We start from the raw sequence: 17,588 nt of genomic DNA on the forward strand, positions 1-17,588 counted from the left end.
TGAGGTTTTATTAGATACTTCATCTGATAAATACTGTTAGAACAAGTAACCTCTCATTCCTTCTACAAATTCCTGAACAAGTGATTCTCAAGCTTTAGTGTGCTTCAGAATCACCCAAATTAAATGTGCATAATTCTGGGCACTGCAGAAATGTGAATGGTAGGTGGGGCTCAAAATATATATAAATATATATTAAATAATGAGTTCCCTAGGTAATTGGCCACACTTTTGAAAATCATTATTCTGGACACCCTGAGAATACCAAACTTTCTTTTGAGAATTACTTTTAAACAAGACTATTGACAGGAGTTTTTAATGCAAAAAAATTCAGTTTGGCAAGTATTAATTGCATGTTCATAGATATACTAAATGTAGGAATTAAAAGAATTATAAAACATAGTTCCTATTCTGGAACAGTGGTCTCACTGAGGAGGAGGGAAACTACTATCAAGCATCACTTGACAGGATACTCTACCCAAATGCTAAACTATGTATTACAGCCCATAAGTACTAGAAAATTCAGGAAAGAAAGACTTATGTTCACAATTATTTGAATTTCTCTGATGCATCATTTAAATTCAGAACGGGAAAATAATTCATGAAAAGCAGGCAAATTTAACACATTTTAAACTGGAACTCTTGGGCTACATTCTAGATTTTTCTCTGTTTTTTCATATGCTAAACTGTGTTGCTTCTCTTAAAACTAAATATCAAAATTGGTTTGTTTGGGCTTTTTTAGATGGTTTGACAGACTGTGTGGACCCTGATTGCTGTCAGCAAAACAACTGTTATGTGAGTCCTCTTTGTCAGGGGTCGCCAGATCCTCTTGATCTTATTCAACAAAGCCAACCCCTCTTCTCTCAACACACTTCAAGACTCTTCTATGATCGAATCAAATTCCTCATTGGAAAGGACAGTACTCACATCATTCCTCCAGAGATCTCATTTGACAGCAGGTATATACGTATTTATATATTTATACACACACACACATATATATGTGGGGGGGGGTCATGTTTTTCCTTAACCATGAAAGTATATCTTCCAAAGATCAAGTTACTTCCTATTCCACATGATATATATTCATTACTTTTTGGGGGGATAAACACTCTCTGTAATGCCAAAGCCATTACCCAATTATTAAGGGAGAAAACTCATTTATAGAGATTCTAAATCATAAAATGTATATACTTATATGATGCATATTATTTTTAATTAAGTATAATTAGGATTTTTAATGGTAAAAGTAGGAGAAGAGTATAATTCACAAATTTATTGTTTAGCTCATGCATTTAATCCATTCAAAAATTCTTGAATTTCAAAAGCTAAATTTTAAATTGTATTTTATGATGAAAAATGTTTCTGTAAGAAAAGGTTGAGTGAATTTGACATCCTATGGTGAAATGCAAGACTTGTGAAAATCTGACTTTATAGGAAAGTTCAAATGCGTGAACTGTCACTAAAAACCTGAGACCAAAACCCAACCCATTAGGTGAAGAAATTTAAAAAGAATTATTTACTTGAAGTGCAACAACATGAATTTGCTCCTTGGTATTCTCTGCTACATCTTTAGCAATGATATATTTTACAAATTACAACTAAATAATTAAGTCAATAATATCAGCATTCTGATCTCTTAAAAAGTCCTCCTTTGTTTATTCCACAAATGATATTTCACTTGCTTCCTAGACTACTACAAACAGAAATTGAAAAAGAAAAACACAGAAAGTGTTTGTCCAGGAGTTTCCATTTGCACACCACCTACTCAATTATCCATCTCCAAATTAGAATAGTTTAGTCAAGAGTTTAAATCGCTGTCAGTGAAAATCTAAGACAAATGCATCTTGATCCAGTAGAAAAGGGGAAAAAAAGATGCACATGGAAATTTAAAACACTTCAGCTCCCTTCACACAGATTGTATAGTGAAACTGTTATTGAAATTTACATCTCTTCCATTATTATAATTATTGTGCAGTACTGACCAAACCACAAATGCCAGTACATCATTAAAGAGGCCTTTCCTGCCAGGGAATCCAGTCAAACTTTGCTTTCTTCCAAGAAATTCCGTATCTCTCATTTTGAAATATTTCTCCCAACTCAGTATGATGATGGCATAATTTTCAGATTGCCAAAGTAATTACCTAGACGTTGGAAACACATTTATGGTACAATATATGAACAAAAGGAACAAGAAAGAGCCACTACCCCTATTTTCCTATTTATGGTAGAGGTAAGTCATGAACTCTGTAGCTTTCTCCATACTTAGGGAGAAGTCCATAAAAAAATTGTGAAGAAATAACAACAATCTCCATGATATAGAGATGTGTTAAATAACTTAGTGTACTCGAGTAAAAGGAGAAAGTCCAAACCTAAGAGAGAAAGGAGACAAGTCATTGTGACCCAGAGCAGGGCATTTGAGCAATTAACTTAGAAAAGTAACAATGAATTTAAACCCCCCCATTTCAGCTTCATGCTTCAGCAGCATTTCTCAGCCACTAACAGAGTGAACAAACGTATTACCTGTGATAATTAATGCGCTTCTACTCTTGGTTTGATTAAGTTTTCCCCATTTTTTTGTACAATACTCCAAAGTTATCATTTGGTTCTATAAGTCACATTTAAATTCAGAAGTATTAGATGTCTTCATCCAGTAGGCTTAGCTATTGCAGACATATCTGTACTGTCAGGAAAGTACAGGCCTTTTTCCAAGGGAAGTAGTTGAGGGCAAGGGAACTAATTATATTTCTTGTAAAAAATCAATACATGCATTGTTATTCAGGATAATTTTGGGTAAAATAATCCAATTTTGTTTATATAAGTGATTATATATATAATAGTTACAATCTCTAATATCTATATATTATTTTTTGGTTTGCAAAGCACTTAAACATACATTATTTCAATTTTATAATCAAAATAGCCCTATGACATAAGTATGTGAATTACATGCATTTTATAGATGAGGAAACTGGGGTTTGGAGGGATTAAATAACTTGCGCAATGTCATGTAGGCAGCCAATTTTTTTAACTTTTTTTATTGTGAAAAATAATGTATATACAAAAAAGCAATAAATTTCCAAATAAATTTTAAACAAGTAGTTATACAACAGATTTTTAGGTTTGGTATGGATTACAGTTCCACGATTTTTCAATTTTTCTTCTAGCTGCTGTAAGACACTGAAGGACAAAAGAAATATCAATATATTAATTTAGCAGTCATATCAATGTGTTAAATTCTGTCTTCTCTATTATACTCTTCCTTCTCTTTTGATTGAAAAACAACATATATACAAAAAAGCAATAAATTTCAACAATTGGTTGTAGAATAGATTTCAAAGTTTGGTATGGGTTACAATTCCACAATTTTAGGTTTTTATTTCTAGTTGCTCTAAGGTACTGTAGACTAAAAGAGATATCAATATACTGATTCAGCACTAATACTCATTTGTTAAAACTGACCTTGTCTGTATAACTCCACCATCACCTTTGATCTTTCTCTTACTATTTAGGGGCATTTGGGCTATGGCCATTCTAACTTTTTCATGTTGGAAGGAGCTGTCAATTACATGGGATAGGGGTAGAACTAGTTGATGTTCTGAAAGGCTGACCTCTCTGCATTTCAGGACTTATCTGGTCCAGGCACCCATTCGGAGGTTATAGGTTTCTGGAAAGTTACCCTAGTGCGTGGAACCTTTGTAGAATCTTAAATAGTATCCTAGGTATTCTTTAGGGTTGGCAGGAAAGATTTTGGGTGGGCTTTGGCAAGTTATGCTAATAGCAATGTCAAACTGAAGTTTGCATAAGATTGACCTCCAGAGTAGCCTCTCGACTGTATTTGAATTCTCTCAGCCACTGATACCTTTTGTCAGGATGGCATTGTTGATCCAGGGCCAGACTCATCTCTGGGTTGCAGGGAGACTTTCACCCTTGGATGTCAGGTCCCATGTAGGGGGAAGGGCAATAGGTTCGCTTGCAGAGGTGGGCTTAGAGAGAAGAGAGAGGCCACATCTGAGCAACAAAAGAAGTCCTCCAGAGGTGACTCTTAAGCATACCTATAGGTAGGCTAAGGTTCTTGGTTACATACATAAGCTTCATGAGAGCAAGCCTCAAGATCAAGGGCTTCAGCCAGTTTTTACTGTAGCTATCTCTGCAACCTTTCCATTACATCATAGCTGCCCCATTTCAACTTGTTTTTAAATAAACCTAATGACTTGAACCCACTTTATACAAAGTAAATGACATCTGGCTGAACACAAGAAACTTCAAAACCAAATGATTTTTAAAAGTCCAATTCAATTTAATACATTTTGATGAAATCATTTAAAAGCTTCATGCCAATGCTAATGAATTTCCTCTTTGCAAAAGAACATCGAATGACTCGATAAATTTGGCCTTATGGCTACACATAAATTGTTATTAAGCACTTGTTAAGTGCCAGGTCTCATGCTAATATCTGTTACCTCATTTAATACTCACAATAAAACTTTGTGGTCAGCACTGTTATTGCCCTTACTTTTCAGATGAGGAAAGAAGCAGAGTTATCAAGTTAGTGACTTTCCCAAGGTCATACATAACCAGTGGGTGGCAGAGCCAGGAGTTAACCCAGGTAGACTAGCACTGAGATCCGGGTCTCTAAACCCTTCTGTTAAGCCACTTTGGCTATTTAGAAACCTGGACTAGCTGATCTTGAAAAGATGTATGGCCCTAAAACTTCCCTGACTGTGGGGGTGCTCTCCTCAGACAGATCTAGAACACTTATGTACCATAACCAGGTATTCCACTTTGCTTTTTTGTTTTTGTTGCATAATTGAGAGATAGCTAGGAGGCAGGTAAAGAAAGTATTGCTACAGGGCTTCTTTACCTACTGAAAACATATGATCCATGTAGATGACTTGCTGCTGAGTTTCGCCACCATCACTTTGAAACTGAAGATGGTAGCATGCTGCAAGGACACACAAAAGATAAATAAATGTTCAACCATGTGCAACCAAATGAGAGTGACCTTTATTTTGAACTTGCTGTCTTGGCACATGTGATCACAAAGGATATTTACCTTCTGTTCCCCATGATGGTGTAAAAATCACTGTGAACATGCAATCTGGCCATGGTGAAGTCTCTAGAAATCCAAGTCAGTTACCATTTTTCCTGAGATAATATTCACCTTGCAGTCCAAGTTTCTTTCTCTCTTCAGTCTACTCCAAGCATGACTACTAATGAACCACATATTCTATGTGCCCTGTATGACATTTTACTTTTTAATAATGTAAATAAGTCAACAGAAGCATTACTGAGCTACAGTGTCTAAACATTTAATTACTATTAATAATGTAGAGGGTTTATATAAATATGTAAAAACAAGAATACACTAAACTAAATGAGAGCAGTAATTTGCAAAGCCATACAATGCATTCACTATCACTAATGGAGAAGTGCATTTAAAAAACAAAATCCTACCAGGATCACTGCAACTGCTGACAGCAAGGTCTGGTTAAACTCATTTGTCTATCTTGTAGCTGTGAGAAGCTGCTCCCCACATCTATCCATTTGAAATATCTGCATCAGAGATTGCTTAATATCAACACATAGGGGTATTTTTCTTGGTTAAATATTTGGAAATTAGAAGATCTGCCATTAAAATCAGACTGCCATGCTTGTCTAGAAAATTTACAAAATTTACAAAATGTGCATGGTGGTCTGGAGCTGAGGAGTAGCTGCCCCTCCAGATTTCTAGTTCAAACCATTCACAGTTTTCCTTACATCTGGCCCACTTCCATCACTTCCCATGTCATGCCTGCCACTATTGGCATTTGAATTTGTGACCTCTGATCTATACAGCCTCTGCAGCATTTCTTAGAAAGAACTCTTTTGTTTCTCTTTTTGATCTATTTCCCCAAGTCATTAAAATCCAATATTATCATTTTACGTATTCTTTGAATCTTTACTATGTTGGTTTAAAATGAGAACAAAAAAGGCGACTGAAGAGAGACATCTGGGGAAGATGGTGTTGTAGGGAGCTCCAGGACTCACTTATCTTCCAAAACAGCTAATGGCCAAGCAGGAACTGTCTGAAACATCTGTTCTGGTACTCCGGAGGCCAAGGGAGCATTGTACAGCATCTATTGAAAAGCAAGAGGAAGAGGCTGACAAGCTGTAATAAAGAACTGTAGCTCTCCATCGTGGCTGCTAGTGTCCATTTCCCACTCTAGATGTGGGCAGCCTTGAGGTACAGTCCCTAGTTGGCTGCTACAGGCAAAAAAGGGAGATAAAAGTCCTGAGGCAATTCTAAAGGTATAGAATAAGTTGAACCAAGTATCAAAGAAGAGCCTTAACACAAAGATAATCAATAATAAAACCCCAAGCAAGAGAATGGAACTGACTTTCAGAGTAAATTCAACAAGATAATCAGATGCCTAGACATCAACAAAAATGTTTAAGGCATGGTAAGAAACAGGAAGATATGGCCCATTTGAAGGAACAAATCAAAATTTCAGAGGAGACACAGAACTTGAAACCAATAATCAAAGATGTTCAAAAACTACCCTAAATCAATACATGAAGATGAAGTAAAAATATGGCAAAAGAGATACAGGATATTGAAAAGACAGTGGGTGAGAATAAGGAATTTGAAAGCATAAAAAGAAACATAACAGAAATTATGTAAATCAAAGTGTAATGGAAGAGATTAAAATACACTAGAGGTATATACAACAGCAAATTTGAGGAGGCAGAAGACAGAATCAGCAAACTAGAAGACGAGACAGAAAAATTTTGCAGACAAAATAACAGATAAAGAAAAGAATGAAAAAATTGAGCAGGGTCTCAGGGATTTAAATGACAGCATGAAGTGCACAAGCATGCATATTATGGGTGTCCCAGAAGGAAAAAAGAAGAGAAAAGAGGAAGAAAGACTATTTGAGAAAATAATGGTGGAAAATTTCCCAACTCCCATCATAGACATAAATATACATGACCAAGAAGTGCAACATGCTCTAAACTGAAGAAATTTTAATATACCTCCTCTAAGATACATACTAATCATCATGTAAAATGCCAAAAAAACAGAGAGAATCATGAAAGCAGCAAGCAAAATGGGACCTGCAATAAAAGCAATAAGACTAAGTTCCAATTTTGTCATCAGAAACCATGGAGCTGAGAATGCAGTAGTATGCTACATTTAAGATACTGAAAACAAAAAACTGCCAGTCAAGAATTCCCTATCTGACAAAACTTTCCTTCAAAAATGAGGGAGAGTTTAAAATATTCACAGATAAACAGAAACTGAGAGAGTTCATCAATAAGAGACCTGCCTTACAAATAATACTAAAGGGAGTTCTGCAGGTTGAAAGAAAAAGATAGGAGAGAAAAGTTTGGAGAAGAGTGTAAAAATTAATATGATCAGTAAGAGTAACTAAAAGGTAAAAAGCGAGACAAAAATAAGATAAGGCATATAAAAGCCAAAAGATAAAATGGCTGAAATAAGTACTGCCTTAATAGTAATAAAATTGAATGTTAATGAATTAAACTACCCAATAAAAAGACATAGACTGGTGGAATGGATAAAAAAAGTATGATCCAACTATCTACTGTCTATTAGAGACTCACCTTAGGCATGAAAATACAAATAGGTTGAAAGTGAAAGAGTCAAAAAGATATTACAAGCAAACAATAACCAGAAAAGAGCTAGGATAACTATACTAAAATCTGACAAAATAGATTTTAAATGCAAATTTGTTATGAGATGAAGAAGGACATTAAATGGGCCAATCCACTAAGAATAAATAACAATCACAAATATTTCTGCATCTAACCATGATTGTTTTGGTTTGCTAATGCTGCCAGAATGCAATATACTAGGAATGAGTTGGCTTTTACAAAGAGAATTTATTAAGTTGCACGTTCACAGTTCTAAGTCTTAAAAATGTCCAAACTAAGGCATCCAGAGAGAGATACCGTGACTCAAGAAAGGCTGATGTATCCAGAACACCTCTGTCAGCTGGAAAGGAACATGGCTGGTGTCTGCAGGGGTCTTTTGCTTCTGGTTTCAAACAGCTTCCTCGGGGGCATTTACTTTCTGCATCTCCAAATATCTGGATCCCATGTTGGCTCTGTAACATCTGTTCTCCAAGTGTCTTCATCTAAGTCTTCTCCAAAATGTTTATCCATTTTAAAGGACTCCAGTAAATTAATCAAGACCCATTGTGAATGGATGGTGTCACAGCTAACTAAAAGGCCACACCTACAGTTGGGGGCAGCAAATCTCCATGGAGATAACCTAATCAAGTCTCCATCCTACAATATTTAATCAGGATTAAAGGACATGGCTTTTCTGGGATACACAACACTTTCAAACTAGCACAATGGTGCCCCCAAATTCGCGAGGAAACCACTGGCAATACTGACAGTAGAAGTGTACTTCTCTACAATAATGATTGGAAACTTTAATGCAACATTCTCATCAATAGATAAAATATCTAGACAAAGGATCAATAGGGTAGCAGAGAACTTGAATACTATGATAAATGAACTAGACCTAACAGACATATACAGGATAAACTTCCTTCTCAAATGCTCATGGATCATTCTCTGGAATAGAACACATGTTGGTTCACAAAATAGGTCTCAATAAATTTAAAAGGATTAAAATTATACAAAAAAAATTTCTGACCAAATGGGATTAAGCTGGAAGTCAGTAACAGGCAGAGAACTGAAAAGTTGACAAATACATGAAAAGTAAACAATAAATCTAAAATAATCAATGGGACAAAGAAGAAATTGCAATAGAAATCAGGAAATGTCTTTGAGATGAGTGAAAATGAGAACACAGCATATTAAAAATTAAGGGATAAAGAGTATGGGGTGCTGATGAGGAAATTTGTAGACCTAAATATCTACATTAGAAAAGTAGAAGGAGCAAAAATTAAAGACTTAACTAGGAAAAACTGGAAAAACTAGGAAAAATACAGCAAACTAATCCCAAAATAAGATGAAGGAAAGAAATAACAAAGATTAGAGCAAAAATAAATAAAATTGAGAATTAAAAATAACACAATAGAGAGAATTAACAAAATTAGAAGCTAATTCTTTGAGAAAATCAATGAAATTGACAAACCTGTATCTAGACTTGGAAGGAAAAAAGAGAGAAGATCCAAATATATAAAATCAGAAATGGGAGGGTGGACATTACTATTTACCATACAGAAATAAAAGGATCATAAGAGGATACTGTGAACAAATGTATGCCAACAAATTAGACAATTTAGATGAAATGGATAAATCCTAGAAACACACAAACAACTTACACTGACTCTAGAAAAAAATAGAAGATATCAACAGACCAATTACAAGTAAACATATCGAGAAACCTTCTAAAAAAGAAAAGCTCAGGACTAGATGGTTTTATAGGTGAATTCTAACAATCAGTCCAAGAAGAATTCATACCAATCATGCTCAAACTCTTTCCAAAAAATGAAGAGAAGGGAATATTGCCTCATTCATTCTATGAAGTCAACATCACCCTAACACCAAAGCTAGATGAAGATACTACGAAAAAAGAAAACTAATGACCAATTTCACTAATGAATATAGAGGCAAAACTCCTCAATGAGATTCTTTCAAATTGAACCCAACAGCACATTAAAATAATTATGCACCATGATCAAGCAGATTTTATCCCAGATATTCAATGATGATTCAACATGAGAAAATAATTTAATGTAATACACCATAATAACAAGTTTGAGGGAAAAAAACCACATGATCATCTTGATTGATGTCAAAATGATATTTGAAAATATTTGGCATCTTTTCTTGATTAAAAAACTTCAAAAGACAGGAATTGTAGAAAACTTCCTCAAAATGATAAAGGGCATATATGAAAACCCCACAGCTAACATCATACTCAATTTTGAAACATGAAAAGCTTTGCCTCTAAAATCTAGAAAAAGACAACATACTCACTGTCATAACTGTTATTTAACATTGTGCTAGAAGTTTCAGCTAGAGCAATAAGGCAAGAGAAAGAAATATAAGGCATCTAAATTGGAAAGGAAGAATTAAATTTTTCACTATTTGCAGATGATATCAGCCTATATATAGAAAGTCCTAAAAAACTACAACAAAACTACTAGAGTTTATATATGGATTCACAAAAGTGTGAGGATACAAGGTTAGCACACAAAAATCAGTAGTGTTTTTATACACTAGAAACAAAGTCTGAGGACCAAAACAGGAACAAAAATTCCATTTACACTAGAAACTAAAAGGATCAATTATCTATGAATAAATTTAAACACAGATATAAAGGGCTTGTATGCAGAAAACTACAAAACATTCTAAAAGAAATCAATGAACACTTATATAAATGGAAGGACATTCTGTGTTCATGGATTGGAAGACTAAATATCATTCAAGATGTCAGTTCTACCCAAAATGACATACAGAGTCAACTCAATACCAATCAAAATTCCAACAGCCTACTTTCCAGAAATTTAAAAGCCAATTATCAAATTTATTTTCAAAGGGAAACAACCTTGAATAAGTAAAATCATCTCCAAGAGGAAGAACAAAGTTGGAGGACTCACACTTCCTGTCTTTAAAGCATATTACAAAATTATGGTGATCAAAATGGCATGGTACTGGCATAAAGATGGATATATTGACCAACTGGATCAAATTGAGAGTTCAGAAATACACCCTCACATTTATTTCAATAGATATTTGACAAAGCTACCAAGTCCACTTAACTGGGACAGGACGGTCTCTTCAATAAATGTACTGGGAAACCCCAAAGCAGGATCAATTAAAAAAGAAATAAATAAATGAGACTGCCTCAAAATTAAAATATGTTTGTGCTTCAATGAATTTTGTCAAAAAAGTGAAAAGGCAACCTATTTGATGGAAGAAAATATTTGTAAATCTTATATCCAATAAGGATTTAACATCCAGAATATACAAAGAAATCCTACAACTCAACAATAAAAAGACAAAACCTAATTTTAAAATAGGCAAAATACGCAAATAGAAAATATTTCCAAGGAATATATATGAAAGGCTAAAAAGCACATGAAAAGATGCTCAGCATCACTAGCTATTAGAGAAATGCAAATCAAAACCACAAGAGACATCATTTCACACCTACTAGAATCACAGCTTCATGCAAGCAGAAAACTACAGGTGTTGGAGAGTATATGGATAAACAGAAACACTCATGCACTGCTGTTTAGAATGTAAAATGGCACACCCTCTGTGGAAAACATTTTGTCGGTTCCTCAGAGAGCTAAGCATAGAATTGCCATATGGTCCGGCAATCCCTCATCTAGGTATATACCCACAGGAACTGAAAGCAGTAGCTCAAACAGACATTTGCATACTGATTTACGTAGTAGCATTATTCACAATTGCCAAAAGATGGAGGCCACCCAAGCATCCATCAACCAATGGATGGGTCAACAAAATGTGATATATATTATGTAATATTATTCAGCTGTAAGAAGAAATGAAGTCCTGATGCATATGACAACATGGATGAACCTTGAGGACATTATTTTGGGTGAAATATGCAGACCCAAAAGACAAATATTGTATGATCTCACTCATATGAACTAATTCATATCTTAATAAGCAAACTTATAGAGTTAGAATCAAGAATGTAGGTTGTCATGGATAGAATGGAAGTAGAGAATGGAGAGATGATGCTTAATTTGTGCAGAATTTCTATTTATGTTGATTTAAATGTTTGAAAATAGATAGTGGTGATGGTAGCACATTATTGTGAGCACAATTAACAACGTTGAATTATGTTTTTGGTGTGGTTGAAAGGGCAAGTTTAGGGTCATGTATATTACTAGAATGAAAATTAGAAGATAAAACATGGGACTGTATAACACAGTGAATCCTATGGTGGACGATAGACTGTGGTTAATAATACAAATATTAGAATGTTCGTTCATGAATTATAACAAATGTATGACACTATTACAAAGTGTTAATAATAGAGTGATGTATGGGGAAAATACACATCATGTAATCATTGTACTGTAGTTAAAAGTAATATTTAAATATTCTTTCATCGATTGTAAGAAACGTAACACATGAATGCAATGTTTCAGCAAAAACAAGGTATATGGAAATGTATCTTTACATGGCTTTTATGTAAACCTACAACTTCTCTAAAAAATGACGATGATTAATAAGAAATGTTATACTAACTCAAAGAAACCAGACACAAAGTACTAAATATTGTGCAATTCCATTTACATATAATACAAATATAAATAAATGTATAGAGATGGAATTAAATTAGTGTTTGTGTAGGTCTGGGGAGGGATAGAGGGATTGAGAAGTGACTAATAAGGGGTATAGGGTTTTTCTTTTTAGAGTAATGAAAATGTTCTAAGATTGTGATTTATGCACAACTCTGTGACTATTCTAAAAGCCATTGTAATTTTGGATGAATTATATGGTATGTGAATATATCTCAATAAAACTGCTTTTTAAATTAATTTTTAAATTTTTTTAAACATAACAAACACAAACATTATCACCATATGATCATTCCATTTTACATATATAATCAGTAATTCACAATATCATCACATAGTTATATATCCATCATGATCATTTCTTAGAATGTTTGTATCAATTCAGAAAAAGAAATAAAAAACAGAAAAAATTCATACATACCATACCCCTTACCCTTCCTTTTCATTGATCTCTAGCATTTCAATCTACTAAATTTATTTTAATAAATTTGTTCTCCCTATTATTTATTTTTATTCCATATGTTCTACTCGTCTGTTGACAAGGTAGATAAAAGGAGCATCAGACACAAGGTTTTCACAATCACACAGTCACATTGTAAAAGCTATATCACTATACAATCATCTTCAAGAAACGTGGCTACTGGAACACAGCTCTACATTTTCAGGCAGTTCCCTCCAACCTCTCCATTACACCTTAACTAAAAAGGTGGATGGCCATGGTGGTTCAGTGGCAGAGTTCTCTAAAACTGCTTCTTAAAAAAGGTGATTGAACATGAAATAGAAATCACATTAATAGATTGATACTCTTATCCTTAATTCACTGTGTAACCTGTATATACCTTGCAGATACATTTGTGTACACTTTGCCCCCCACCTTAGGCTAATAAACTCCCTTATGTCAGCAGGTCTTTACCTGTGGTATATTATGCTCCAACAATCATGATGTCAGATAATTTAGGTCCCACCACAGTAGAAAGAAAAAGACCACTTTTATGAGAAGTATGTGCATGTCGAGAGAAAATTGATTATTATGTTTATCACTTAGAGTTGGTTATAAGAACAGTTTGAAAGACCTAAAAATGTGCCTGGTTACAACTGTGGTAGCCTCTTCTGCCTGTCTCTGAAGGAATGCCTACCCTTTCTTGAAATGCCAACGTGCTAAAGTTAGGACCAAACATAGTATAACACTAAGCACATTAGAGCATTGTTAGCAGGCTTTCATATAAAGACATCAGATATGATGATGGGTTTCTTCTATTTCCAACTTTCTATGACTCTATAGGACCTGTCAAACTGAAGTTGCTATGTTTCAGTTTCGTGGTCCACATGGCATAAACAATATTAGCTCTGAATAGTTTGCATCATTTTGCTAAACTCTGCTAAATTCTGTGAGGACAAAAACAAAGTCTGATATGTTTTCTACTTCTTTTGGCTATCTAATAATGTGTAGAAGACTACTCCAAAACTTAATGGGCTAAAATAATTTATTAGTATATCTCATGATCCTGTGGGTCAGAAATTCAAACAGGGCATATTTGGGATGGCTTGCTACTGCTCTGTGATGTTTAGGGCCTGGGCTGGTATAAGTCAAATAGCTGGGGCTACAACAGCTGGGCAACTCTCTCCACACAGGTTCACTCTACTGGGCTATTTGAGCTTCCTACTGATAGAGCACCCAGTTTTAGGTTTGTCAGTTATTTTTTTTCTTGATTAAAGAAGTTGTGGGGTTACAAAACAATCACACAAAACATACTGGATTCCCATATACCACCCTATTATTATCATTATTAACATCAAGCATTGGTGTGGAACAATTAATTGGGGTGTTACAATTAATGAAAGCACATCTTAATAATTATACTATTAAGTATAGTCAATGGTTTAACTTAGGGTTCACTGTTTTCGTTGTGCAAATCCATGGAGTTTTTAAATCCTGATAGAGAGGAGGGCCACGATGGCGACTTAGTGAGGTGTGGGATTTAGTTCATCCTCCAGAGCAGCTAATAAATAGCCAGGAACAGTACAGAACAACTGCCGGGGCCATGTCACTGACCAGACACACTGCATACCCCAGTCTGGACAAGCTGGACCACCTGCGAGCCCACCCAGTAAACTTAGTTCCCCAAGCTCTGGTGGCTGGCGTGCCTCCTCCACAGGCTGCTTCCCAGAGGGGTAAGGAAAGAGACTTTACTAGAAGCTGAGGCTGAGAGCAACCAAGCTCCAATTGTGAAACTAATTAACAAATTCTGTCCACTAAAAGTAGGCCCCCCACTCAGCTGAACCTGGAGTAAAAGCTGAGATTGCTGGGTTTTGCCCTGGTGCAGAGGGGGCAGGGTTGACAGAAAAAGAAAAAAGAAAAAGAGAAACAGAGGTTTTTTTTATCAGATAGCACATAATACTTGAAGGGTCTGGGCCCTGAAGGAAAGGTGGGGGCACTTAGGATCTGAAGATACACAAAGTGACATACCAGCTTAAGCTCTTGAATGTCAAACCCGAAGAATGGGGTTCCTGTTCTGAAAGGGATTTTTTTTTCTTTTTTGTGGCTGAGTATCTATGGTTTGACTGCTCTTTGGACATAGCTGCAGGGCTTCTCAGACTCCAACTGCCCCTGCCATGGGCAGAATTAAGCTTGTTTGAGAGTTTGTCTGGAGCCTGTGCCTTACCCAGGAGAGGGGTGGGACCCAGCTCAGGTGGATTCCCTCTCTCAAGGAATTAAGACCCTAGGGTCTGGAAAAGTGAAGCAATTAAAGCCAGCCTACAACCTCTGTTCTCTCTCCACCATGCCTTTAGCAGGGAGAGTCTCCTGAACTTAAAAGTACCACATACCTTATGCTAGTGGGATCTGCAGGCAGACTAGTGCCACATACCAGGCAGGATAGGAAAAACACAGGGTCAAGAGGCTTCATAGGAAAATCTTTAAACCTGCTGGGTCTCACCCTTAGGGGAAAATGATGCAGGTGACTCTTTCCTCCTGAGAGGAAGCCAGTTTGGGATGAAAAAATCTGGCTGGGGTCTATAATTCTTAAATAGACCCTCATAAAGGAAAAAAAGCACCATGCAGGCAAGGCAAGAAACAAGAAAACAAGAACTGAAAAATTCTTATCTGTTAAACAAAACCTAAGCAAGAGGTCCAGAATAAGGTGAACTGACTGTCAAAGAAAAGGCAGACAACAAAGTCATCCAGCAATCAAACCCTAGGTAAAAAAAGGGAAAACAATCTCCAGAATAAATTAATTAAGGTAATTAAATGCCGAGATGCCAGCAAAAAGTAATGAATCATACTAGGAAAATTGAAGTTATGGCCCAGCCAAAGGAGCAAGCAACAATTCAAATGAAATACAGGAGTTAAAACAATTAATTCAGAATGTTCTAACAGACATGGAAAACCTCATCAAAAATCAAATCCATGAATTGAGGGAGGATGTAAAGAAGGCAAGGAATGAACAAAAAGAAGAAATCAAAAGATTGAAAAAACAAATCACAGAATTTATGGGTATGAAAAGCACAGCAGAAAAGATAAAAAAAAAACAAAAAAAAACAATGGAAACCTACAATGTCAGATTTCAAGAGGAAGAAGGTAGGATTAGTGAACTGGAGGACAGAACATCTGAAATCCAACAAGCACAGGAAAATATAGGGAAAGAATGGGAAAGTTTGAGGAGGGACATAGGGAATTGAATGACAACATGAAGCAAATGAATATGTGTTGTGGGTGTTCCAGAAGGAGAAGAGAAGGGAAAAGGAGGTGAAAAACTGATGGAGGAAATTATCTCTGAAACTTTCCCAACTCTTATGAAAGACTTAAAATTACAGATCTCAGAACTGCAGCTCACCCCAAAGATAATAGATCTAAATGGATGTACTCCAAGACACTTACACATCAGGATGTCAGATGTCAAAGAAAAAGAGAGAATCTTGAAAGCAGCAAGAGAATAGCAACCCATCACATACAAGGGAAACCCAATAAGGCTAAGGATAGATTTTTCAACAGAAACCATGGAGACAAGAAGAGAGTGATATGATATATTTAAGTTATAAAAGAGAAAAACTGCCAACCAAGAATTCTATATCAAGCAAAATTGTCCTTCAAAAATGAGGGGGAAATTAAAACATTTCCAGTCAAAAAAATCATTGAGAGAATGTGTGACCAAGAGACCAGCTCTGCAAGAAATGCTAAAGGGAGCACCAAAGACAGATAGGAAAAAACAAGAGAGAGAGGTGTAGAGAAGAGTGTAGAAATGAAGACTATCAGTAAAGGTAATGAAAAGAATAGATAGGATATATAAAATGCAAAAAGCAAAATGGTAGAAGAAAGTACTCCCCTTAAAGTAATGACACTAAATTTTAGTGGCTTAAACTCCTTAATCAAATAACATAGACTGTAAGAATGGATTAAAAAACAGGACCCATCTATATGCTGTCTACAGGAGATGCATCTTAGACCCAAGGATAAGCATAAGTTGAAAGTGAAAGGTCGGGAAAAGGTATTTCTTGCAAGCAACAATCAGAAAAGAGCAGAAGTATCTATAGTAATATGCAACAAATTAGACTTCAAATGTTAAACAGTTAAAAGAGACAAAGAAGGACACTATGTATTAATAAAAGGAACAATTCCACAAGAAGACATAACAATCATAAATATTTATGCACTGAGCCAGAAGGCTCCAAAATACATGAGGCAAACACTGGAAAGAGAAATAGACACATCCACTATAGTAGTTGGAGACTTCAATTTCCCACTCTCATCAATGGATAGAACATCTAAACAGAGGATCAATAAAGAAACAGAATTTGAATAATGCAATAAATGACCTACACTTAACAGACATTTATAGAACATTACACCCCACAACAGCAGGATGCACCTTTTGCTCAAGTGCTCATGGATCATTCTCAAGGATAGACCATAAGTTGGGTCACAAAGAAAGTCTCAAGAAATCTGAAAAGATTGAAGTCATACAAAACACTTTCCGAGATCATAAAGGAATGAAGTTGGAAATCAATAACAGGTAGAGTGCCATAAAATTCACACATTTGTGGAGGCTCAGCAACACACTCTTAAGCAACCAGTGGGTCAAGAAAGAAATTACAGGAGAAATCAGTAAATATCTCCCAGCAAATGAAAATGAAAATACAACAAATGAAAATTTTCTGGGATGCAGCAAAGGCAATGCTAAGAGGGAAATTTATTGCCATAAATGCCTATATCAAAAAGGAAGAAAGAGCAGAAATTGAGGAATTAATTGTCCACGTGGAAAAACTAGAGAAAGAACAGCAAATTAACCCTAAAGCAAGCAAAAGGAAAGAACTAATGAAGATTAGAGCAGA

At 35.4% G+C, this 17,588-nt stretch overlaps 1 protein-coding gene across 1 annotated transcript in view; it reads left to right on the forward strand.

Annotated features, from left to right (window-relative positions):
• The window catches only part of TENM1 (teneurin transmembrane protein 1), a 1,173,786-nt gene that overhangs the window by 954,075 nt on the left and 202,123 nt on the right, over positions 1–17,588 (forward strand). Inside the window, exon 16 of the mRNA XM_077145946.1 lies at positions 740–956. Within this exon, the coding sequence (XP_077002061.1) occupies positions 740–956 (217 nt within the window). The remainder of the gene's footprint in view (positions 1–739; positions 957–17,588) is intronic.

This window comes from Tamandua tetradactyla, chromosome X (genome assembly GCF_023851605.1).
Source record: "Tamandua tetradactyla isolate mTamTet1 chromosome X, mTamTet1.pri, whole genome shotgun sequence".
Taxonomy (NCBI): Eukaryota; Metazoa; Chordata; class Mammalia; order Pilosa; family Myrmecophagidae; genus Tamandua; species Tamandua tetradactyla.